The sequence below is a fragment of the Tetrao urogallus genome, assembly GCF_951394365.1.
Source record: "Tetrao urogallus genome assembly, chromosome: 2".
Classification (NCBI taxonomy): Eukaryota; Metazoa; Chordata; class Aves; order Galliformes; family Phasianidae; genus Tetrao; species Tetrao urogallus.
Window position 1 is genome coordinate 85,504,068 of NC_136814.1, and position 26,118 is coordinate 85,530,185.

General features: G+C 36.4%; 1 protein-coding gene across 1 annotated transcript in view; it reads right to left on the minus strand.

The window, feature by feature from the left end:
* The window catches only part of PRIM2 (DNA primase subunit 2), a gene marked incomplete at both ends in the record, with an annotated part of 84,305 nt that overhangs the window by 28,385 nt on the left and 29,802 nt on the right, over positions 1-26,118 (minus strand). Inside the window, 3 exons of the mRNA XM_079549948.1 lie at positions 7,581-7,766; positions 8,491-8,563; positions 15,665-15,732. Of these exons, the coding sequence (XP_079406074.1) occupies positions 7,581-7,766; positions 8,491-8,563; positions 15,665-15,732 (327 nt within the window). The remainder of the gene's footprint in view (positions 1-7,580; positions 7,767-8,490; positions 8,564-15,664; positions 15,733-26,118) is intronic.

The following is a 26,118-nucleotide window of genomic DNA, read 5'->3' on the forward strand; positions in this document are numbered from 1 at the left end:
TTTTAAAAATTAGGCTGAAGAACTTGATTATTTTAAAGTGAATGATCACAGGAAGAACGTCACCAACTTCAGCCTCAGAAATACCAGAGAACTTAACTTTTGAATGAATGCAATTAAGAAATCTTTAGCAATTCTAAGGAGGACTTCATGCTTTCTAGTATATCATCATCAATCACTGTCTCATTGAATAACACCCACGAATAACAAACATGCTGAAAAATAACATCTTTTTATACTAGCTCCCTTTCATTTAAGAAATTCTGCTCTAAGATTTTTCACCTATTACATGAAATGCAACTTTTTATTACTTTAAATTCTAAGGGTTTTTTGTTGTTGTTGTTGTTTAAAAAAAAACAAACACAAAGTATCCGTAAGAAAAATACTGCCTTACAAAAACCATCTTAAAATGTGGAATGACAATTAATGAAACGGATTCTTGTCAATATTCAGTTGGCTTAGACAACCTTAGGGTACACCATTGTGCTGATTTGTAATTTAAGGCCTGAGTAAAGATGGTTTCAGAGGGAAATGCACAGAAGCCTGATTGAGTTTAATATGCATCTACATTTGCTACTGGGCATAATTAAAACCACATCTCTCTCTCAATCTACATAATTATGTCCCAAAGACACTTTTTCTTTAGTATCCTTAGCTTCGCTGGAAAGGCCTCAGGTTTAAGAGGTCATCCAGTATTGTTTTGAACTAAAATACATCCTTCAACAGAAAGAGTTCCAAAATAAAACAAAAGGTTCCTGTTAGGCTTCGCTCATTTTAGTGCACAGAATTCCAAACATGTGGTAGGTAAAATAAAATTTTAATGCACTCTTAAAAAAAGCACTAAGTGAGGTTGCATCTTACTCCCCTGACAAAGGTACAGGGAATTGACACAACTTCTGCTACTGGGAAAAAGAAAATTGAACATTGCTAATTTTGGAAACGCCATTAATTGATACTAAAATGAATCATTTATTCACTGGAGGGAAGAAACTCTTTACCAGTGAATATTCCATCCGCAAATGTAAATGATTCCCAGGCTAACCAGTTCAATAAAATAGCACAACATTATGCACCACTTACTATGTATTACTATTCTTATTTGAACTTTAAAAACCTCTGAACACAGTTAAATCATGTGCACTTTTAATATAAAGCTGTAGGTTAACTACTATTTCAGTGACGATTACATATATTGTGCATTGGCAAAAAACGGTGAAAGATTTATTACTTTCATCTTGCTGTGCTGAAATAAGCAGTAAGACTTCAAGTATCACAAAGAAGCTACTGAGGGCTTAAACATCTTGTTTTCTATTCACATCTAATTTCTCATCAACTGACTTATCATGCCAACTGGAGCTACGAAGTACTTCTTTTAATTGCTTAATTAACACATATTACATTCAATACAATCAGTAAGGAAACTTATCCTTCCTATGACTTCGAAGCATTTGCAAGAAGTTGTTTGCATTGGAACACACTTCTCAGAACAGAGCCAAATGCAAGCAAGGGGAGTATGTTTCAAAGTCCTCTCCCTTCCAAATTCCTTTGCAGATCTCTTCCCTGCTGTTTTATTCAATAGATACACACAGCAAATTGAAGAAATCAAATCATGTAGACTAGCATGTCAGAAATATGCACAGTACTCATCTGAGTGTTTCAAAATGCTCAAGTGCTCCACAAGAGAGAACTGAAGAAGAATGCTAGAAAGTATAAATGAATACAAGACAGAGCAAAAATCCCCATTACTAAAATAACTTCAAACAAAAATAGCATATAACAGCAAGATTCCTGCATGTATTTAATATATTCATTGTGATAAACTTACTGACAAAAAAAAATAACCAAATTCCAACAGCAATTGAAACACTTCCATTCAACAGAAGATACTATGATTCTTTGGGACTAAATTCCATGACCAGAGAACAGAAGTTCTGCAAGAATGCCCCGGATTCAGTTATCATGATTTTCAATTTTTTGTGTGAATCTTCTCACTGTTTCTTATTAGGAAATTATCAGAAAAAAACCAATCCTTTTCAAGCTAACACAAACAGGAAAGCGGTGGACGACAGGTTGGCCATGAGCCAGCAGTGTGCCCTTGTGGCCAAGAGGGCCAATGCCATTCTGGGCTCATTAAAAAGAGCGTGTCCAGCAGGTCGAGGGAGGTGATCCTCCCCCTCTACTCTGCCCTGGTGAGGCCTCATCTGGAGTACTGCATCCAGCTCTGGGCTCCCCAGTACAAAAAAGACAGGGATCTCTTGGAAAGAGTCCAGTGGAGGGCTACAAAGATAGTGAGGGGCCTGGAGCATCTCTCCTATGAGGAAAGGCTGAGTGAAATGGGGCTGTTCAGCCTTGAGAAAAGAAGACTGAGAGGGGATCTGATCCAGGTCTATAAATATATAAGGTGTGGGGGTATATAAGGTGTTCCGCACAAATGTGTGCAAGAACTTCTTTATGGTGAGGGTGACGGAGCACTGGAACAGGCTGCCCAGGGAGGTGGTGGAGTCTCCTTCTCTGGAGATGTTCAAGACCTGCCTGGATGCCTACCTGTGCGACCTGCTGTAGGGAACCTGCTTTGGCCGGGGGGTTGGACTCGCTGATCTCTGGAGGTGCCTTCCAACCCCTACAATTCTGTGATTCTGTGAAAGTTGTACTAATTCAGCTTGATTCAGACACAACAACAGTAATCCATCCACTTGTGTCTTCAAGTTTTAATTCTCACGTCTAGCTGTGTAAGTTTCGAGCATAAAACAAATTCACTCACAATACCTCTACCGCTAATCGATTATTATAAAAACACCAGACCATCCTGAATTTTTCAGCTTAGACTCTTTCAGCTAATTGACCTCAGCAGCCATGTAACCATCACCTTCAGCAACAAGGAAGTACCATTTGAAGAACACACCTCTTAACATCAAGTCTTCGATTTAATATGCATAAAAGATATTAAAGTAAGCTATATGAAAGGAGATCCCTTGATGATGGACTCGATGCCACAAAGCTGATAAGCACTACCACTAGGGAATTCAGATTGGGCATTTTTCTCTTGATACATATCAATGCTGCAACAGCTGTTCAGCTACTAACAACAGGTATCTTGGGTTATTCACTTCTGTTTTGTAAAGCATACTGACTGCACAGACCTACCTCTTCAGAGGAATGACATGAAGTTCTATAATAAAGCAACATAAACAAAAGAACTCAGGAACAGCAAAATCTGGATATCCTTCAGCTTTTGAGGTTGAATTTTAAATTAAATACTCTTAAAAAAAACTCTAGTATGTTTTGTTTTTTTTAAACTTGCTTTTAAAGAAAAGATGTAATGCAAATTCAATAGTATGTTTGGGAATCCTAATGAGACATTTAAATGAAAATACATTTTAATATTTCTTTTGATTATTAAATCATTTAACCTGCTATTAAAGCAGCTTGAAGGGCTATCTTTGTTTGTAGAACACGAAAAGCATTTGAAAACATAGCATGAAAGTATTTTGACCTTCTTTACACTCAGCTATACTATGAAAGCAATCATTCAACATATGAGTTAAGCAACGTCATTTTTGCCAATACAGACAAAAATCATTCACCCAAAATCCTTATTTTGGTGTAAAAATACTCTATGTCACTACACCTAGAGAATGAAATTATTTCCAAACAATGAGAGGAATACAGACGGTGGTTCTACTGAAGCTAATTTCTGCAGCCAATAGCCAAATCTGTGGGAGTTTAACATAAAAACGCAATTTATTCAAGATCCTGACTATCCAGTCCTCCAATAACCAATGAAAGCAAGGATGCTTAGCTATAATATCAATAGCTTGTTACCATGACGCACTACTCTACCATTTTCCACAGATTTCAGGGGATAATATTTTATAGGTAATATAGGGAACACATATGTTCTGGTTTTGCAATCCTAAAAGACAGTGATCATTTCCTTAAAGTTTTACTGTAACCTTCTGGCATCTCCAGAGAATTCACACCTAGCCATCTATTTACATTACAGTACTACTGATGTACAATGAAAAATAAAAGATCAAATGTTAATTTGTATGAAGGATTTTCAATTAGATTCATATTTCTATTTCTCAGATGGCAAATATTGTGGTTTCCTGTCTAATGTATCACTAGGCTTTGGCAGTTTTTTCAGATTTAAATAACTCAAGAACAAAAGCAGCAAATTATATCCGACTAGAGAATTATAATTAATTGTGACAGAACAGAGATCTTCTTCAATCTTATGAATCAAAACACGCTCTGAAAATAGCAGGTACCATTATTATCTCAATAAAAGAAGGACAAGTAAGGCAAACCTCGCTGTAAATTAACTCCCAAATCTGAAACAAATGAGAAAGTGAAATACCAAAATTAAATGCAATCAGCTGACTGACAAAGAATATAATCCAGGAGATTTAAGGAGGTAGAGGTCGTTTTAAGGAACCACCACGCCATTTTGTGCATTACAAAAATCCACTGTAGAATGCTCTGCATGCTTAAAAGCATTGCTCAGCATATTAGCAGATACCTATTTCTATTTTCATTCTAAAGTATCGTTTGTTTTCACAATATAAATATACAGACCTGCAAAGCATCACAGTATAAGCACTCTGATCTTAGATCTACGGGCTGTATTTGTTCATTCTTTATGATCTTGTCTCCCTCTAGTGGCTAGCTCCCACAACAATTTAATTCTACCTATAACCAGTTGCGTGTGCAGAATCACAGAACTAGCAAGGAACTTCAGAAGATGTCTAGTCCAGCCTCCTGCTTCAAGCAGCATCAGACTGCACAGCACTTTGTCTAGTTGGATCTTTGAAACTTGGAAGTACAGAGATCACATAACATCTCTGAAGAAACTGCTCCAGTGCTCCACTGCCTCCATGCTGAGCTCTTCACTATGTCCAGCCTGACTCCCTTATTTTAATTTAAGCTTCGATGCCAAGCTATTAGCTACAATAACTGAAAGCAGCAGGTTTCATTCTTTTCTTTGCTCTAAACTCATGTTCCTTCAAGTCCCTGACTTCACATTCACAGAACACTCATATAAACAGATCATATAAACAACAGCAACCAAGTAACAATTTCTCCTGTAAAAAATTATTTTGTTTTCAACTATCCTCCCTGCTTACCTCCTTGCAATTATTTAATGTGTCTTAGTTCACCTTTGCAGTTTCTTGTTTCAATTATTTTTAAAGTATATTGAGTATTTGGGTATATTTTTTCTTTTTTTTTTTTTTGGGTGGGTGGGGGGGAAGAGGAAAGGGCATTTTGGGGAGGGCGGACAGGGAGAGAAGAGTTACCCCAGAAAAGGATATGAAAGAATAGATTGGGATTTGTTCAGAGTAATATCACATATTACATAGATAAAAAACAAGATACCTTAAATAAACACTGAGGTTTTGAAGCCGAACAGTATGACCATTTAGTCAGAAGTAACACACCTATCACAATTTGACAGTCAATCCTATAATCTGAACAATTTAACATTAAGGTATTTTAGACTAGCAAATAGCAAAATAATTTTAATTTCAGTGCTGCAAGCAAAAGCACATGTTGCTTTGTGCTCTGCATCTGTCTGCTGTGAACATGCCACTACTTAGTAACTTTCCCCACAGGATCACCACCAGTTTCAGGGTGTTCTTCCCAGGTTCCACTTGACTTCTTGCATTAAATGAAGTGTGAAACTTTGTATTCATAACTACCACAGTTTCCTCTCAAGGGAAAAAGAAATGTGTTTTCTAAAGTGTTTTTTTTTTTAATCACGAAAATCCGGGCTATGCCCACCTCAGTGATTTAAGAGCACAGGAGGACTTATTTTCTGGTGCAAATTCTCCTTGCACCTGTGCTTAGTCTGTAATACTCACTTCACTGCCCTGCTCATGTGGCTAAGGTGATTCCCTTCCTGTTGAAAACTGAAATTGTGAACTAATCTTAAGACTGAAAACCACCCTAAATGTTATTGCCATTCAAGATCAATGTGAACACACAATTTTAAAACAACCGTTTGCAACAAACCAAACACTCCTTTTTCACAATACATCACCCAGTAATTAACCCTAATCTTTATCAAGGTACCATCATCATCTACCTTTGCAAAGCTCTGGTGGGACAAAACAGTTTAATTACCTCAAATCTACAGGAAAGGAAACACGGCACAAGTGTCAGAAAAAAATGCCAAAAGAAAAAAGTACCAATTAGAAGTGCATTCACCTTCATTTTTTTGGGACTTTAAGCATTATTGAACATTTTGCTGTGAAAGCCACAGCCAGCAAAACCCAAGCTCATAAAACTTACTTTAAATAAGGATACAAACTGCATTCATATTTTCATAAATGTGCACACAACTGGTGTCAACGTGCAAGCGGGTGGAATGGGACACACTCATGCAATATTTTTTCCATCAGAAATAACAGACGTGCACATTTGTGTTGGGTTTATGTGGCAAGGCTTTCATCGCAGGGACTGCAAGGGTGGCTTCTGGGAAGAGTCCAACATGGCCCCACATCAGGTCAGAGCCAGCTCCAGCTGTTCCAAAAGGGACCACTGCTGCCAGCAGTTAGTTGGTATCCAATTGCAAAATCAGATTTATTATCTAGATTGAAATCTCTTTTTGAATCTTTGTAAAAAATTATGTTTCAGATTTTTCTGCTTTTACAAAACACACATTTACTCTTAAATCATGCACCAAAAAAGAACTAGATTTACATTGGTCTAAGTCTTTATTAAAATGCTGTTTTCTTCTCTCTTCCCAAAAGATTTGCAGACCAGTTCAACTATCTTCTGGGATTTGGAAGAGAAGATGCATACTGTAATTCAGTATACTTAGAGCTACATTTTTTTGTTGAAATAGCCAAGGCATAGGAACTTGAGCTAGTAAAAAAGAAAATCATCTGTCAACCTTCATAGTACTCTGGAAAGCTAAGATCTCATAACATCAATGTAAAATAATATAGTCCAAACAAAATTGATGTAAGGTCTGAAACTTTTGCTCCAAGAGAACACTCCTGAACTCTGCCTGTATGCCCTAATGGCATATACCACAGGCCAATCACATGGATAAAGCAGGGCACCTGCTTGATTCAGATGGTTAAAACACAAGACCGTATGAAACAAGGAAAGTTTCTTCTTACACTGTTTCTTTTGAGACTGTAAATTTGCTACAGCAAGCTGACACAGCTGTTCAACTAATTTTAATTAATGAGCAAAAAGACAAACCTCTCCTTACAGCTCGTAATGCCACTTACCTATGCTGTGAGCTAATTTAGTCACACAGCACTTGTTTCACAACAGCAGTTTCCCACTGATTTGAGTGGTAAAATAAGATTTCCTAGACTTCACATTAAAAAAGCCTCTGGTTTTGTGGCTAGTCTGTATTTTTCCATACTTCACAAGAATTTCCAAAACAAAATGAATAAAATCATAATGAAAAAGAAAAAAAAAAAACCAAAGAAACAAAGCTTTAGAATACGTAACTGTTTTTTTGTACAATTATCTACTTTAACAAGCACCTATCCAAACCTACAGCACATGTGCACATTAACTGCATCCTCACGTTCATATCAGGTCTTTCTCACTAGTTGAATTACCTTGTCTGCATCCACTTTTCCTTTGATAAATTCCTTCTTCCAAAACTCCAGTGCCTGTTCTAGAGTCAAACCAATGCCTTTTAAGAAAAGTCCATATTGCATACGGCCTCCATGACGGAGGTGATGGTTCTCACGTAGGGCTTTGTGCAACTGGCGCATGCAAAGAGGGAATGATTTCACAGAAAGCTGTCAAGAGAAAAAAAAGACAGTGGTCATTTAATTGGTAGGATGTAAGCTTATTGGGATCACTTCAAAATGTGAATGGCTAGAAGGAATAATACGCATGTACATGGTATCCTTTAGACATCAATAGTTTATCGGGGTTCTGTTGTATTAACATCTTCAAGCATCTACAAGCAAGACTAACATTCATTGCAGCTGATCTGCAGATTCTTTATCTGAAGAAAATTATTTCTTATGAAACAAGATTCCCAATAGAAAAAACAACGCAACACTTAAGTTTACTTGGGCCTTCCATCTTTATTTTTGGATATCTGAGTCATGTCATGGAATTCAAAACTAAAAGGAATGTTGTTGTGTTTAAGGTAGATACTAAAACCTATTTCTAAGGTTCAGATAAAAGACTTGTAAAATGTTTAAGTTGAAAAATAATTAAATAAGAAAATTTTATTAAAATCTGCTTATAGTGGTTGCTTTATGGAATTAAGAAAATACACAGAACTAAGCAACAAATTAGGCAATTCATTATAGCTTCAATTTAAATCCTGATTAGATACATTTTCAGTTAATTCTGTTCCATTTTAAAATCACTATTTCAATCAAGTAGCTCTCAACAGTTACAAAACAAATACTGAATAAAAAATGAAAAGATTGTCTGCATATAAGGCATCTGGCTTTAAATCAGAATTCATCAACATATTATAGAATTCAATAAACTGAGAGGACTTACAGCATCGATGTGCTCTAGAGCAATTTTTCCAGTGTTTTTTTGTACGCTGTAATCTGGGCCAACGTAAGAATGGCTGAAAAACAAAGTAAGCAATACAACATCATTTAAAATTACCTCCATTCAATTTTTTTCCTTTTTTAATATTTACAAATTTGGGAAGAAATTATTTTATCAATTAAGGGCTAGAAATATTTTTACAGCAGACAAAACCAAGAAAGAAATAGTTAACAAGTCACGTAATTTAGGTTTCAAGAGCCAGCATGAAGAAATCCTCCTTTCCTATATCCTAAAGGAATGCTGCATTGTCATCCAGAATTTAGATCACAGAATCACACTATTGTTAAGGCTGAAAGAGACTTCTGATGATCAGCTGGTCCAATCCCCCTGCTTAAAACAGAATTAACTAAGCAGGCTGCACAGCATTTTATCCTGTTGGGTTTTTTGCACCTCCAAGGGGGACTCTACAACCTCCTGGGCAACTGCATCCAGTGTTCAAAGTGCATTAAAACATGTTTACTTATGTTTAAATAGAATTGCTTGGATTTCAATTTGTGTCCTCCGCTTCCTGATTTATCACTGGATATCACTGAGAAATGTCTGGCTTTATCTTCTTTACACCCCTTATACAGTACTTCTTTATTTGTCAGTAGGACACACATACACCTAAACCTCCACTCTATGTTAAACAATCCCAGCTCTCAGCCTTTCCTTCTAAGACAGGATTGGGCCCAGCACTCCAAATGGGCCTTCAACAGAAGTGAACAAAGAGGAAGAATCCTCCCTTGACCTGCAGGCAGTGCTCTTCCTAATAACACGCAAGAGACAGCTGATTTTCCTTGCTTCAGGGGTATACTGGTGGCTCTCAGTTTGCTGTCTACCATGACCCCAAGATCTCCTCCTGCAAGTCTGTTTTACAGCTGTCACCCCTAGACTGTACTTGTACACTGGGTTGCTCCTACCCAGATGCAGTGCCTGGCATTTCCCTCTGTTAAATTCATGGACTTCTGTCAGCACATCTGTTCAGCCAGTCCAAGTTGCTCTGATTAAGTCTGCACAATCCCTGGTGAGGCAAACTCCTCTCAGTTTTGCATCTGCCATTTTTTAAGTGTGCACTCCATCCCATCACTTAACTTATTAAAAGAGACACCGAACCATACAGGATCCAACACTGACCCTTGAGGCACTTCTCTAACAGCAGGCCTCTAAACTGGTCTTCAACCCCCTGAGCGAAGCACTCTTCAGACCACCTCACTGTCCATATATATATATATATATATATATATATATATATATATATATATATATATATAGCCCATGTTTCATCAGTTTACCAAGGAAACTGTTACTTCAGAGAGAGTCAGAAGGCCTGCTAAAATCCGATAAACATCCACTGTTCTCCTCCATCAACTGAGCTACTCATTCCACCTGACAAGGCAATAAGGTTGGTGAAGCATAATTTCACCTTCTGAAATCTGTGTCGTGATCTCCTTCTTGCTTTTCATAGGTCTGAAACCAAGATGAGAATGACCAGCCTGTACTTTCCTAAATCCTTATCCTTACCCTTCGTAAAGGTGGGGTACTTCTGTTTTCTTCTAGCAAAAACTTCTTGTACCTTGCTACTCTTCTACTCATGCAGCATTTAAGAAAAAAAAAAAAAAAGCCATTACTTACGTATCACTATGAACATCTGCTGGGATGGAAAAACTGAACAACTTCTTCTTCAGAGTATCAACAAAAAAGCGGAGGAGGATTTACTGCAGTACTGACATAAAAACTCCTGACAGTAGCTGTCTAGCCAAAATAGCACAGGGTTCAACACACGCAGCCTCATCTCTCATCCATACTGTAGCAAAGCTACTTCTGACAACTAAGCTTAGCTCAGGCAATGCAATACTGTATCACAGCAAACATGTAAGCACCATCAATGAAGTCATTTCAAATCAAATACAAGCATGAGGTGCCTGGGTTTTGCTTTTAAATATACAGCTTTCTTGGTTGAGGATATGCAGTACTATAGAACAAGCCAAGAGAAATGCTTACAGCAGAACCCTACAGAAATTAGGAGCTGACAGTACAGCAGGCAAAGCAAGCACAAAGATACATCTAGTTTAAGGGATCAAAAATCATTTTTAACCTAGTAAGCTGTAAAGCCTGGGTAAGAACAAATTTCTTTGTGCCAAAGGGATTTTGCAAGTGATGTACAAAGATCATTTCTCAAATCTTCTGGACAAATAGAGAGATAAACAACAGGAAAAAAAAAAGAAGAATTTAACTAAAATGATGATACTGGGTGCCACTGACTATTCTGTGACATTTCAACACTGTACTGTCTGGAAAAACATACAGCTACAAGTTGATTTTACCGTGGTGCAAATCACTTGTTTTATTATATATGCTACTCATTGGTCATTTTGGCTTATTTCTGGGACCAAGCACAGCACTAGTTTGTTTTCATTTATACAACAATGCATAGCTAAGACAGAGAACTCAAGTGGTGGGTGGGTGGAATAAATGATACTTTCCAGACTCTGAAAAGCTTAAATATCCTCAGCACAGTAGGCAAAGAGGGAACGTTTCAAGTGTGCTTCCCAGCTTTTACATTAAAAAGTAGTACATGACCATGGCAAGGTCATGTGTCGTACTGTACTGTACTTGTACATGGTGTTGTTCCTACCCAGTCGCAGTGCCTGCCATTTTCCTCTGTTGAACTTCATGGAACTTCTGTCAGCATATTGGTTCAGCCTGTCCAAGTTGCTTCATTCCTGACACCACAGAGCTGAACTCTACGCACTGCATTCAAAGGTGAACAAAACTGAAACAACACCTTCATCCATGCAGAGTATGTGGTACATTGGAGCTGGGCATAACAAAGCCAGAACTGGTTACATGGTTGTAGGATTCCATTGGACAGAAACTTTCGGATTTGCAGTTTTATGCATCATGCCTTTCATTTTCAACAGTAGAAATTCTGTAGATCCCTTGATCACAATGAAACAATACTTTATTGCCTTTCCAATTGCCATTATTTTCTCTACTTTTCTAATGAAAATCTCAACAACCTTGAGGGAAAAAAAAAGACAATCCTTTCTTCTATAAATAACAGCACTTATTTCTTTACACCGTTACACATTGCCAAATAGCCTCCCACTACTGATTTGGAAATGCTTCACAACACAAGTCAGGCTTCTGATCACCCTCACTCTTTTCAGCTTCCAGTTTTAGCTCTTCTTTTGGACTTTCCCCCCCCTTCCTCCCCCCCCCTTTTTTTTTTATTTATTCCACACAGCTTCTGTGGTTACTCCCTGATATTGATAGTTCCTCACTCAATCAAAAATCCATATAGCTCTTCACAATTTCTTTTTGTCTGCTTGCATTCTAACAAGCCACAATGCCTTCATTTTTTCACTCTAAAATAATTTTGTTTTCTCTCCATACAGAAATTCCTGCATCTCTCCATTCGGCATGCTTCAGTCACTCAAGAAATGTCCACAATCCAAAAATCACAGATACTAAAATAATTCCAAGCCTATCTTACAACTAAAGATTAACTGCAAGTTCAAATAACAGTTCTAAAATCTCATTAGTCTTACAATTCCTCAGTAAACATCATAGCACTGTTTCAATATTGTTTTTTCAATCATCAGATTGTAAAGCTTTTAGATGTAATCTATTTTTAGAGTTTCTTTCAAAAGTACACCCACATCACCCAGATGAAAGACCGGCATTCCTTTCTACAAAAGATGTATAAAAAGCAGTATTTAAGAATAAAAATGTGCCTGTTTCAACGTATGCTGCTAGGCAGACTGAAATAAAAATAAGGGAACAAAATGCTAAGTCCAGCATAGGAACAGAGTACTGTCATTTGAACACAAAGGAGTCCAAAAGTGGCAACAGTCAGCAACTACAAGAACAAAAGCACTTCTGTCTGTGCTTATGCATTTTTTTTCATGCAAGTTTACGTTCTTGCAAAAACACAATTCTAAAGACACCATACACACATTTTCCACAGGAAAACTATTAGAGATGTGTATTTTCTTAAGCATTTCTAGCTGGCAATAAGTATTAAATTTCGTAAGGATTTTCGAATTGGGTCACATTCAACAGAATTGTCAGAATTGTAGTAATGCTGGTTTGAACAAACAATGCTAGGAAACAGTTAAGCCATTAATGCAATACTGAATGCAAAATAAATTTTAAGAATATAAAAGGAAGAAAAGTTTAGAATTTTTTACTTTACACAGGTTGCTGTAAACAGATCATATCTGTATGATGTAATCTACTATTTCAGTGTCTGCTCTTAGGAATTCAAGTAATGAGGAAAAATCAAAGTGATTCATAATTCAGGATTAATATCCAAAATGCCTAAACCAATAACAGACACAAAGCCAAAACATTCTAAAAGATAAAGTGGCTTATTTAAGCTGAGCAAGCTTGGAAGAATATAAACAGACAATAAATAAAATTTTCCTGTAACACACAATCCTTTTTCCTATATTGTTACATGCCAAACAATTATTTGCTTACGTATCATGATCCAGGGCAGAAACAGAACACTGTAGTTACTGTCTTTCATTTAGACCAAGTTAAGTTGTTCTAAAATAGTCTACACATCTGATTACATGTGAACGGGTTAAAATTTAAAAGCTGGATTACGCACTAAACTGAGACAGAAAGTGAGGAGGAAGACAAAGATAAACATGGGCTACTTATCATAAGCATTCAATTTACTGGGAGTTAAATTCTCAATGACTGCTCATACATACACATGCATTACTGTTGACCACCAAGAAGAAATCACCATATCCACATTTCCAGGAGTAGGGTGTGTCTTTCAAAAAAGATCTGTTAAAACATTCTGACAAATAAAGCATTTAGCGTACCAGGAGACTTAGTAGGGATATGAAGGACATTTTGATGATGTTGAGGATAGGAAATGACAAGTCTATGGTGGTGTTCCTTCTTTACAGTATGAGTGCGAGGAGGGTAAACGTATCTGCACAAGAACTGCACAAGATTCATTTAAAAAAAAAAAAATCTAGACTTGCAAAACAATTGTTTTCAGCACCAACCTTGGGAACTATCATTTGATAACAGAACAAACAAAATTATGCAAATGTTGTTTGTGAAAGATGCTGAAAGACCATTTAGTTCCACATTCAACTTAAAGTGGCACTATGATCAACTGTAATCAGGTCAGCCCTGGATTTTTTCTATCTTGTTCCTAATGATTTCCAAGAACAAAAGATTGCCTATCTCTGGGTTACATGCTGCACAATAACCCTAGCAGAGATATTTTTGCTAATATCTCATCTGAAACTCCAAAGCTGCTACATGTAACCACTGTCATTTGTCATATCCTCTGGCACCATTAAGAATTCTGACCTGTGAGTACCCAGGTCATACATAAAACATACATTTAGTCTAAACTAGTCCAACCACAAATATGCCCATTTTAAAAGAAAACAAGCAGAAATTCAAGTGTCTATGCTGACATAATCCATAATGAAATCAGCTTTGAGGACTAGCTAATTTAAAAGTCCCACACGGTCATGAATAGCAGCCAACAAACGTACACAGCATTAATAACCAAACAATGCTCTGCAAGTATCAATTGTGTTTTCTTTTCACACTTTTCCATCTGAGCCTCAGATAAAGCTCTATTGACATGTGCAAGAAATAAAATGTTGCAGTAAGAATTCATGCACCGAAGGAAAAGGAAAGCCTAAACTAATAGTCTCCTTTTTCCTGTGAGTAAGATGAAGCAAAAATGAATCATTGATTCATGAAAATAAGTAACAGAAAAGACCTATTTAGTCATTTGTCTGTTCACTGCTAGAGCCTGTTTTTCAAGTTGAAGGATTTTATGTATTCCACCTATTTTTAATGAATTTGCCAAAAGACAATGATTTTTGCATAATTTTTTCAACTGCGGACTGTACTGGGAACAGCTCCTTCACTGTCACAACTGTAAAATAAAAGCAGCTCACTGGTTGCTTAATAAAAAAAAACCAAATTAACATCAGTATGTAAAAAAACGCCATTTTGCATAAACATCAGATTACCTGTTAGTTTAAGTAGACAGTGTAAAACTCGATGTTTTTTATGCAGACTTTCCTTTACCAAAATTATTTAAAAAAATGTGCAATGTTCTATGATTGTGTGATACTGAAGATTGTTCCACATATGGGAGATTTCAGATTTCTCAGCAATGCCTCCTGGAGAGCATAATTCAGAAAAAGCTGACCTAATTGCTCTTCAGAGTCAAATGGAAAAAGGTATGCCACAGAGCATATTTGGAAAGTCCCACTAAGATGTATGGTAATAAAAATGTGGAAGGTTATTAGCAATCGGAAGCAGTCCCTGAATAGTAAAGTAACAGTTACGCTGCACTTTTTCAATTCACTGCTCTGTAACATACATCAATAAACAATTTTTCTTATTCTGATTTACATAAGAACATCTTTATGTATTATTAATAAAAATGATGAAAAAAATAAAATGCTGCGGGTTTTTTTTTATTTGGCTTGGATTTTTTTTTTTTTTTTTTTTTAGGTACAGATATCACAAACAGCAGAGCACCATAGGAAATGAACTGCATGCTAGATCTGCATCCTAAATCAGGTACAGCGCTGTCATGGTGGAGCCTCACTGTTTCCATTTCTAATTCATTTAGCACCATTTCAGTAAAGTTAATGCTGTATAACTTTAAAAACAGGGCTCTTGTTAAAGACATTCAATATTTAAGTAAATTTATACTCATAAAGAGAATAAAAATTCAACAATTCAAACTGATATGTACCTGAACCACTCAATCTAACTGGATCTGTTTTGAGCAGGGCCTAGGTAAGATCATTTCCTGAAGTTCATTCGAGGCTGAATATTTCATTAGCCCTAAACCAGTGCACCTCCCTCTGGTTGCATGGTTTAGTCTTACTGTATATTATTAAGAGAATTCTCCAAACAATATAAAGTAGGGGGGAAAAAAATAATCATATATGGATGAAAAACCTATGCCTAACTTGAAGAATATCAAAAAAGTATTCTTACTCTTCAACCTCAGATACATTCTCTATATTCTTCCAGCTTGTCTTTTTTTTTTCCAGTCAAAGCCAATCACAGAGCTAAAGGTATCTGAAAAAAAATTCTACCCCCAAGTGCATTCTGTTTACACTACCTGAGATGATTAAGCAGTGGTTGTAGTCTCTCATCAGACTGTATGGAAGGCAGTGATCGTGCTGTCAGCTAGAAGACAAGAGAAGTGCAGTGAATGATATACAAGCTTCCAGAAATACATGAAGCACAAAGTCAGAATGATGCCATAAAGTCTTCCTGTGTTGCTAACACTAAACAGCATTGGCTAAGGCATATTTTCTCCTATTAAAAATAATTAAGTCCAGCCTTACACAATCTGAAGTCAGCAGAAATATTTATAAATTAAGAAAGTTAAACAGTGAAAAATAGTTTTACTACAATGACATTATCTGCAATAAACACTAAAATATCATTGAAAGTTGCATATTTTTTTCTAAACATATTTGGACTGGAAGTCACACGCAACCTACACAACCTTTTGGCTCTGTAATATATAATGCAACACAGCACATGTAATATATGTAATACATAATGTAATGCAGTCCATTAAGCCTTAATATACACAATTTACACCTGTGCATAAAAATTTACATTACGTTTATCTCTATATAACTTTTACATAGACATGTCTCTGCATACACTGCTGTTGCTGTTTATGGAAATAACCTGTATTTTGTAATTGGACTATTTTAAGCCAAATATGAACCCCTCTTCTTGTAGCAAATGACTAATTAAAGCATTGAAACATGTTACGCTATTGAGAACTATTAGTTAATTATGTATTAAACAATATATATATATATATATATAGTATTAAGCAAATGTATATCTGCCTTTCCTATAAAATTTACAAGCATAACAGCTCTGACATTGCTGACGTTAATCTAATATAAAATATTTAATGTAGTATCCATTTAATTATCCTAGTGCTGTCAAATTAGGCTGCATTTTGAAAACTACCTTCAGACAAATGTAAACTAAAATGGCGACAAATCTTACTTTATATACATCACCATCAAGTTCTTGAATATTTTTACAGCTAACTTAAATATGTTTAATGTTACACATATATTTTTTTAGATCTTTAAAACCAAAACTTTTAGGACCAGCGATGCAGACTCTCTTGGCTGGCTCCAAGACACCAGAAAAGCAAAGCTCTGCAGTGGAGATCCAAAACGCAGGTATACAATATTGGTATATAATAACCCAAACGTGATCCAAAGACAGCAACAAAGGGAACTCTGAAGTGACAGCAATCCATCGATATTAAAACAGGCCAGAAACTTGGCAATTCACAGAATCATAAAATCTTTAGTGTTGGAAGGGACCTTTAAAGGTTATCTAGTCCAACTCCACTGCAATGCACAGTCCTTGAAAGTCCCCATGGACAGGGCATCAACCACACCACTGGGCAACTTGTTCCAGTGCCTCACCATCCTCACTAGAAAAGACTTTTCTTTACATACAATCTAAATCTACCCTTTTTGAGCATGAAGCCATTTCTCCTTGTTCTGTCACCACAGGCACTGCTAAAGAGTCTGTCCCCTTCTTTCCTGTAGCTCCCCTTTGGATACTGAAAGGCTGCCATCAGGCCACCTCACAGCCTTCTCTTCTCCAGGCTGAACAGCCCCAGCTCTCTCAGCCAGTCCTCACAGGAGAGGCATTCCACCCTTTGGATCATTTTTGCAGCCCTTCTCTAGACACATTCCAACAGGCCCATGTCTCTCCTGTGCTGAGGACTCCACATCTGGATGCAGTACTCCAGGTGAAGGCTCACCAGCACAGAGCAGAGGGGCAGGATCATCTCTCTCAGCCTGCTGGCCACACTTCTTTTGACACAGCTCAGGATATGTTTGGCTTTCTAGGCTGCAAGAGCACATCGCTGGCTCATGTCCAGCTTTCCACACATCAGTAATGCAAAGGTATATATTGAAGCACCAGCCACATCACCTTTGTATTATCAAGGTAGGTTGATACAGCATAGCACAAATTCAATGCGTTTCTTTTAAATCAAAACTCATTTTCTTATCACTGAGTGCTACAGGCTCATGAAGTGCTAAGTAATAACCAACTACTTCTTCTATACTCATAACCTACATAAAGCAACAATCCACTTTGTTTGAAACACACCCAGCCAGGAATTATTTCTGACTGGAGTTTGGAAGCCCTCTAAACATTGTCAAGCTACTCTGCTTGGCTAAAAATACAACAGTCTGAATTACCTGAAATGCCATCTGCTTCTCTTGCTGTCAATATTTGACTCATATACATACTTGACAGAACAGCATTTGTGTACACTTGCTCACATACAGACTTTCACATGAGATACTGGTACAGTGTTTTTCTCTACCCAGCATCCTACATAGCACCAGGAGAATAAGTTTTCTTCATGTCTGAATCTATTGGTATGGCTCACTTACTAGGTCCATTTTTTATTGTTTTTAGAAAATGAATTCTAAATGTTACATTTGCTCAGAACAAAAAAATGATTCTTCTTCCTGTTGCAAACACCACATTTATGACAAGGCAACATTTATGAAAATCAAACTGGACAGCAGTGTAACAACAAAAAAAAAGACAACTTTCAAAGAACAGTAAAATTCAAAAGCTACAAAAATACTGATATTACTGCCAAAGCTCTCTGTATGTAATAAACTAAGTTGTATATAACATTAACTGAACAGAAATACTGTTTCACAATTAACCTGGGAGACTTGTAGGAACTGAGATAGAACCACAGACTGGTTATCTCTGTGTTTAGCCAAGTTTTACTTTGATAGTACAGTGAAAGAATACAGAAATAGTTTATGTTGCCTAGTTCAGGGTTCACTGCAAAGGGAAAAATAGAACATAATCACTTCAAATCACAGGAGAATCCAGTATTATTCCTCCACTTTTTCTTTCTTTCTTGTTGTTTTTTGTTTCGCCTACAACCACATGTTTTATCAGCAAAATGAATCCCTGTTTGTGACTCTTCTGTGTCACCTGGAATGGCAAGATAAATATTTCTATATAAAACACTCCCATGAAAATGGGATCATCTATCTTTCCACAACACAGACTTCGTTAGGTTCATTCAAGTAATTATTTTCAAGAAGAAGAGGGATCCTCACAACACAGTTCATTTCCATTTAAAATGGGACACCTCCTCAACACAGCTATTTACCCCACAGTCACCAAAAGCCCTTTTTGGTTTTCCAGGTTCTGTTTAGGACAGGAAGGTGCCTCCACTGCTCTCCCAATACCACTACACATTTTTTCCTAACAGAGGCATTCAAGAGCTACTTCAAAGTCAGGCACTACAAATAAAGAATATGAAAATAGGGAATAGGGGTATGACGAAGTAGAGAAGATATGCTGACCATTACACCCTTAGCTAGAATGCTACACATGCCATCAGTACAAATCTTCAACAGAAAAGGGGAGAAAAAATCCTCAGGATACTCAAGATATCCAGTTTTAATTATTTATTCTAGTAGATAAAAAGATGTTCATCAATCATGCATGAAAAACACGGAAGAAATGAGAAACCACTTGAAGACTGCTGTATTGTATCAGGCAAAGCCGATTTGTTCAGCTGAAACTTAGAAGAGATTAATAGTGCTAAACACTGTAATCACTCTTATCTTAACTTCTTTACAGGAGAGAAAGAAGTTTTCCTGAATGTTATTGAAAACTTGCTACAAACTTATAAATAAATAAAGCTTGCCTGACACGAAACTTGAAGTTAAGCAGCAGCTCTACACGCTACCAGGATGTCATTTATATACATGGCTATTAAGAACAAGATTACTGTGACTCAATTTCCTTGTCTCCATTTTTTATGGGTGTGAATTTTTCTGACTTTGAGGTTATAGTATGAGAACTATTTGCTCTCAAGAAATTTTCTATGCAAAAAAAAAATAAAAGATTTTTATTGTCACATAGAGTTTGCTTTCTGGACAAGGTGTCCTAATTAGCTGTACTGCACAAGAGAACTTTAATGCTGTCAACACTTAATGAATATATTTTTTAAAAGTCATATCAAGTCGGATGTTATTTTGCAAAATTACATGGAAGGTTTACAAGGAAGCACAGAAAAAAGGACTTAGACAAAAGTTATTTTTCGCTGAGAGAACCTACTGAATTACTCTAGGCTCCTCCTACATCTAACCAGAAAAATCAAGGTCTGTTTGGAGGATGCAATAGAGAATCCACATTGTACATTATTACCTAGAGAATCTCCTTATCAGCTGGTAAGTGCTCCCAGAACCCACTGTCCACATGCACATCTACAGCCTGTACAGAATTCATCAAACTCTTTTTTTTTTCCCCCTTAATCTAAGAACTACCTGTGCCCAGGAAGGTGGTGAAGTCACCATCTCTGGAAATGTCCAAAAAATGTTTAGACGTGGTCCTGAGGGACACGGTTTAGTGGCAAATATTGGTGGTAGGTAGATGGCTGGACTGGATGACCTTGGAGGTCTTTTCCAATTTTGATGATTTTATGATTCTGTGCTGGTATATATGCTATTTCTTTCATGAAAAAACTTGTTCATAAACATTTCTCTTATTAAAATCATTAATGAATAGGAACTTATACACTTTCAAACATCATTTTCAACAAACTCCTAACTTTTAGGCAGTGATTTCCTTAACAAGTTGTTTTAAAGCACATGAACTCTGCAATGTAACAGCCTCTTTTTGTATCCTAAATGTATCAGACACCATAACGGTTGCTTTAGTTTAAATTTTAAAAAGAAAAGAAATTCTAAAAAAATCTCAGAAAGTCTCAAGACTTCTGAGAAAGCTCCACTTTCTTTTAACTAAGAGATCTGTGAGTGATAACCTCACGTCACCTTCTAAACCTACACAATATCTTCGCCACTAAGAAGCCACGAGACTCTCATATTGCCAAAACCCAAGAATTCAATTTAATCGCACCTCCCAGAGAAGTCTGCACCATCCAACAAAACTTACAGGCTGCCTCGTAACAACAGATTGATTTTGAAACATCAACTGTCTTGCTAAATGGGTAACAAAATGTCACCATGCAAATGCTATGCAGCTAGGGAACCTGAGTGAGGAGAGCAGTGTTTGCACGCCAGCATATTGCTGTACCTAGACAGATGACATTTGAGTGCTGATCAATTTTCCTCTGAAAAAAGTTGTGTTTAACCTTTCACAACATGTTGCAAATCTCAAATGCTGTAAAAAAAAAAAAATTAATAAGCAATTTTGCCAATGTTTTTTCAGTTATTAAAAGTTATTTCAGCAGCACTGGCACTGAGATATCCTCAAGAAAAAACAAAGAAAATAATACTTTATTTATTCCTTCTTCCATGTGAATTATTAGCATATAATAGGAAAGATGGTAACATTTTTCAAAATCAATGGAACTATTTACACAAAATTGTTTTTGACATTAGAAAACATTTTTGCAATGAGCCAAATGGATTTAGGACATAAAACATTATTTTTACATAGCACCAAATACATGAAAGAAAGGAAATAAATAATATAGATCAGAGTTACTGGGCTTTTAGTAAAAACCTAACAACTCAGTGACATTTTCAAGTGATGGGATAAAGATTTCTCTCATGAATCTCTACTGACTGACACAGATATCAATACAAAACTGTACTTTGATTCTTTAAAATAAATAACACTCCCAACCCATTCTGTCTCACACTTCCACAGAAAATGTGAAGCGGGCTTTTATCTTTTCAGGAAAGCAAAGCCAACAGCAAACTCATGACTTAAAATTCAGGTTACAGTCTTAGCATTTTAATTTATTTATACATATACATATATATATATACACGTACATATGCACACACAAACGCAGCATATATATATGCTGTGTGTCTCATTTCTTCCGTGTTTTTCATGCATGATATATATATAAAATTCAGGCAGAAGGGAGTAACAGTTACCATAAGTGTTGCTGAAATACTATATCCTAGAATGCAAAAGCTATATATACAAATAAAATTATATTTTATATTATATTTAATGCGTACTATAAGATTCATACTCTTATCTACAAACAAAATTAATGAATGTTTATATTTATCTAGCTAGCTCAAGTTGCCAAAGGACAAATGTTCCATAGCAGAAGAAACAAATCAATGGGAGTAAAGAATTTCATTGCCCGCACGTCCTACATACTTACTAATAGAACTTCAGAACTTTGAAGAAACTGAACTCCACTAATTTCAGCTCAGCATTTGTCAAACACATTCCGAATAATAATTCATGTTTTCCTGAGGCATTTGCATCTGAAAGTAATTGATTTCTTTTTTCCTGTTCGGAAATGTCTAGCTTTCACATTGCGGTATAAATAACATTTGGGTTGAAGATTAGTATTTAGTCTTTGAAGCAGAATTTTTCAATAATTAAACCTTTTTTAATTGGTAAGTGAGCTGTTGCAGGTTTTTGTATCATTATTACTTGTGGAACTATTCATTTCACTTGCATTCAGGGTGAAAGTATGTAAATTAACTCCTGTATTTTTTTGCATTCCGGTATAAAGCTGAAGTTGACAGTTACCAAGATTCTCATTAGATATTTTTCCCCCTAGAACAGATTATTGCAGAATATTGCAAGAAAGATGGAATTAATATAGTCTGTTCCAGACTTTAATTATATGTAGATTGAAGTAGCTACTTTGAAAGCCACCTTGTCAGCAAAATCCCAATCTTCTGTTAAATAACGTTGCTTTTCGTAACAGCAAAAAGTCTCCGGTAAATTGATTTCACTGATTTGGCCCTTAACAACAGCTTTCTCTAACTTTTTAGTCCTCCTCCTTTTTGCTACCTAGTTTGAGATACCTACTCTTTTTAAAAAGAAGTCAATGGTGTACTGGAACACTGCTCTTCACAGCCAGGCTGCCAAGTCATGCCATTTGCTTTCTTCCACTACCAACTTGATGCACACAAGTATTCCATTCTGTCTTCAATACTGCTCACTGTATTTCGGCTGAATGAAGTTTTTGACTCTTCTTCTGGCAGTATTTGCTGTCTTTCTCCCACTCTCACAGATTAAACATAAATTCCAGCAGTCCCCATACTGGGATCTGTTGTTCAGTCCATCTGAACACTGCTGCTGTAACGAACCTGCTTTAATAGAGCTTTGCAAAGGGGTGGAGAGGAAGGTGGTTTCACTCAGAAAGCCATGATTTCCTTAACATTATGGGTCTTAATTTTTGCCTTCTTCCCATCGTTCAAGAGAAGATAATTAAGAAAACAAATATCCCTGCATAACCAATGCCACACAGGAAACAGTTAGCTAGGAAGCATGAAGGACTCATTATTGCTTCACTAAGCGCCCTCATAAAGACACCATCAGAAATCATGATAGGTTTTCCCACCAAAAACTTCATTAGTCTAACACTAATGCTAAGCTCAGCAGAACTAGAACAGTTTTAAGAACAGCCCCAAACAATGTCAGCAAAACCTCTCCAGAGGTGAAGGCTGAGAGAAGAAACTAGCATATGAGTACCCATCTAACTCATTTAATTAAAATATCATTTTCCATAGCCATTATCGCTACTACGTGGCTTTATCTACTGTTCTACAAAGATCATCATAAAAATACAGAGTTAAAAAATTATGAAGTATTTATTATTAATCTTTACAAATGCTGTTACCGAAGCCCTATACCACTGCAAAGGCATGGCAGGAAATAAATAGGTCAGCCATTGTAGAAAAGTCACTCTTTTTCTATCTTCAGAGATTTCATTTTCTTAATAGGATTTTATTACTAGGAACCAATTACTCAGTACCAGTGTTTTATTACTGCACTCAAAGACAGTTTTCCTGAAGTGTCAAAATCTGATGCCATTTATCCCATGCAAGAGCTGACCTGAATTTCTTGGCAATTTGCTCTACACCACTGTGTGAATTTATTATAGCTACAATCCATAAGTAAAAACCATGATCTGCGTACTACCATTTCAGAAACAGCCTCAGAACAGAAAGCTGTGTCCAGCATATTGCTTAGAAATAAAAATGAAAACCACCACAGCTGTACAAGACCAGACAAGTTCTGCCAGTCTGCAGTTACCCAAGTATCAAAGGTAGTCAAGAAAATTCCAGTTGTATAAACCAAACAGGAAATATATAAAATCAACATACCAAGTATTTCCTAGCAGCTATTTCCAATGCTCTTTTCCTTAGAAAGAATTTTGCTTTCGCATGCATTCTCAAAAGTGTATTTCAATCTGCAACACAGCACAATTTTCAAAGTTACTTGTGTTCAGCAATTCTAGCAAGATCATTAAATCCTTTCTCAGGTGCTACAAGCACTAAATGAAACCATACTTTTTTTTTTTTTTTTTTTTTTTTTTTTTTTTTTTTTTTAGAAATAAGACAGCATCCTTCTCTAAGGTTGATTTTAGAGAAAAAAATTAACAAAAATCTCAACAATACTTGTTGTTAGGGACCAGGATGATTCACCAGTCTACACTGTTTAAGGCTGTGTCCCCGTTCAGTCTTTAAGCTATGGTAAAGTCACCACCATCTAAGGAAAAAGACTCCAATTCTGAAGCATTTTCTCTATTTAATGAGCGAGTCAAATCTTCATTAACTGACATTCTTGTTCCTTGAGAAAGTTACAATACAACTTCAGATACATTTAAGTAGTCCTTAAGAAAAGATTCTATCACAACATCCCATGTAATGCCAACTTCTCACTTCCAAATCTCTAAAGGTATGAATCTCAGCATTTCATCTTCTCAACATGTGGTTCCTGCTTGGAAGTAACTGCTGCAGTTGCTAAGAGCTAGAAAACACCCATATTCTAAAAGTAAAAGGGTATTTGGAATACATTTTCTCAGTTATTCATAGTTTACAACATTGTCTTTTTTTAAAATAAGTAAAATCAAATCTTTGCAACACTTCAAGGAGTTTTAAGCCCTAGATTCCCATATGTTCAAGTATCAGTGATTACATTCTTATCTGTAGAGAATAGAGCTAAAAACATGACAGGCACTCACGTTTCATCGTTGTAAAAAACCAGCATTAATCTGAGCCTACTTATCAGCATTTTCAAATATTTTACTTAATCTTAACTCTCATTGCCTGCAATTACATTTCCCAAATACGAGTGGGAGCTAATCCTTCAACATTTTCTCTTTGAATCCAAAAAAGATATTCATACTAAAGGAAAATCATTAGATACCAAAAAACATGCATGTTTTTAATTTCTTTTGTGTGTGGATTACCTAAATTCACAAATCCTACAAATATCTTACTTCTGAATAAAAACTGACGCAAGAAACACTTCCACCAGGACTCAAGTGCATGAAGCAGAAAACCAAGACATGAAAAAAAGTAATTAATGGATATTTTAGAACATAATGTCGTTGCCTCAGAACTTAATTGTAGGACCTCCATTTAACCTGCTTGTAAGGCCCATGGCTTGGTGCTTCCACGTCAAAGCAGAAGTGCGCCCAGCAAGCTGAACTGCAGCCCAAGGAGAGGTTTTGAGGCCCAGGAATGTTCCCTCTCCAGTGATTGTTCAGGAAAGAGAAGCAGTTAGGCGTACACAGAATGATCGCCCTTAACAGAACCGTACAACAGGCTAGCAAGTCCATTCCTAACTAGGGTATAAATCTATTTTCTTTTCCTAAAGTCAAATGAAAAGAAAATAATAATACAGCTCATATCACCAAGACACTGGATCTTTCAGTCTCCATTTTCCCTCTGGGCAATAACGAGCACAGTCACTCTGGCAAAGACACAATTTTCAACCAATGCAAGTCAAGAAAAATCAAAAGTTAAGTAAATACCATGACAACTTTTTTGCACGTTTTTCCCAGAGAAAATGAAGCTAGGGGGATCTTGCTATTTACACTCATAGATGAGTGCTAGAATTAATATTGTAGCCAATCTCCCCATGTTTAATAGCGAAAAGAATCTGAAAGACACTAACTCCTGACAAGTTTAACAAGGAAAACATTAGGTGAGAGACACAATTATCACTCACAGAAACACTACCCAAAAAAGAGCAAAGACTGCACAGCACAGCGGACTCTATAAGGAAAATGCATTCTATGTCAATTACAAGAAAACTTCCAGAGTTTACAGTTTCTTTGGTATTTTTACCTTAGTTTAACAACTTCAAGCTCAGATAGCAATACCAATGCAAGATTACTAGACAAAAATAGAACCATTAACTAATACCTGAGGTGTGACTGCTGCTTTTCAAGGACAGGATGCTAGCAGAATATCAGAGAGCATCATAAACTGCAAGATCCTAGCTCACACCAGCGTGTATTTTTTTGTGACTAAGGGCCATCTGTAAGAAAGCCTGAAAGTAGCTCTTCCTACCTAACTTAATGTGAGATAACTAATGAAATAACTATATCCTGAAAGAGTAAATGCACTTAATTGCAGCAGAAAACTATAAAGCCCAAATACAAAGAATTCTCAGGTAAGGTACAGGAGTCTGCTTGAAGCCAGATGAACAAGAAAGAGAACACCCAGGCTAAGGAAGTGTCCAAACAGGTACAATCACTGCACTGTGTAAAGTTACATTACAGTATGAGAGCAT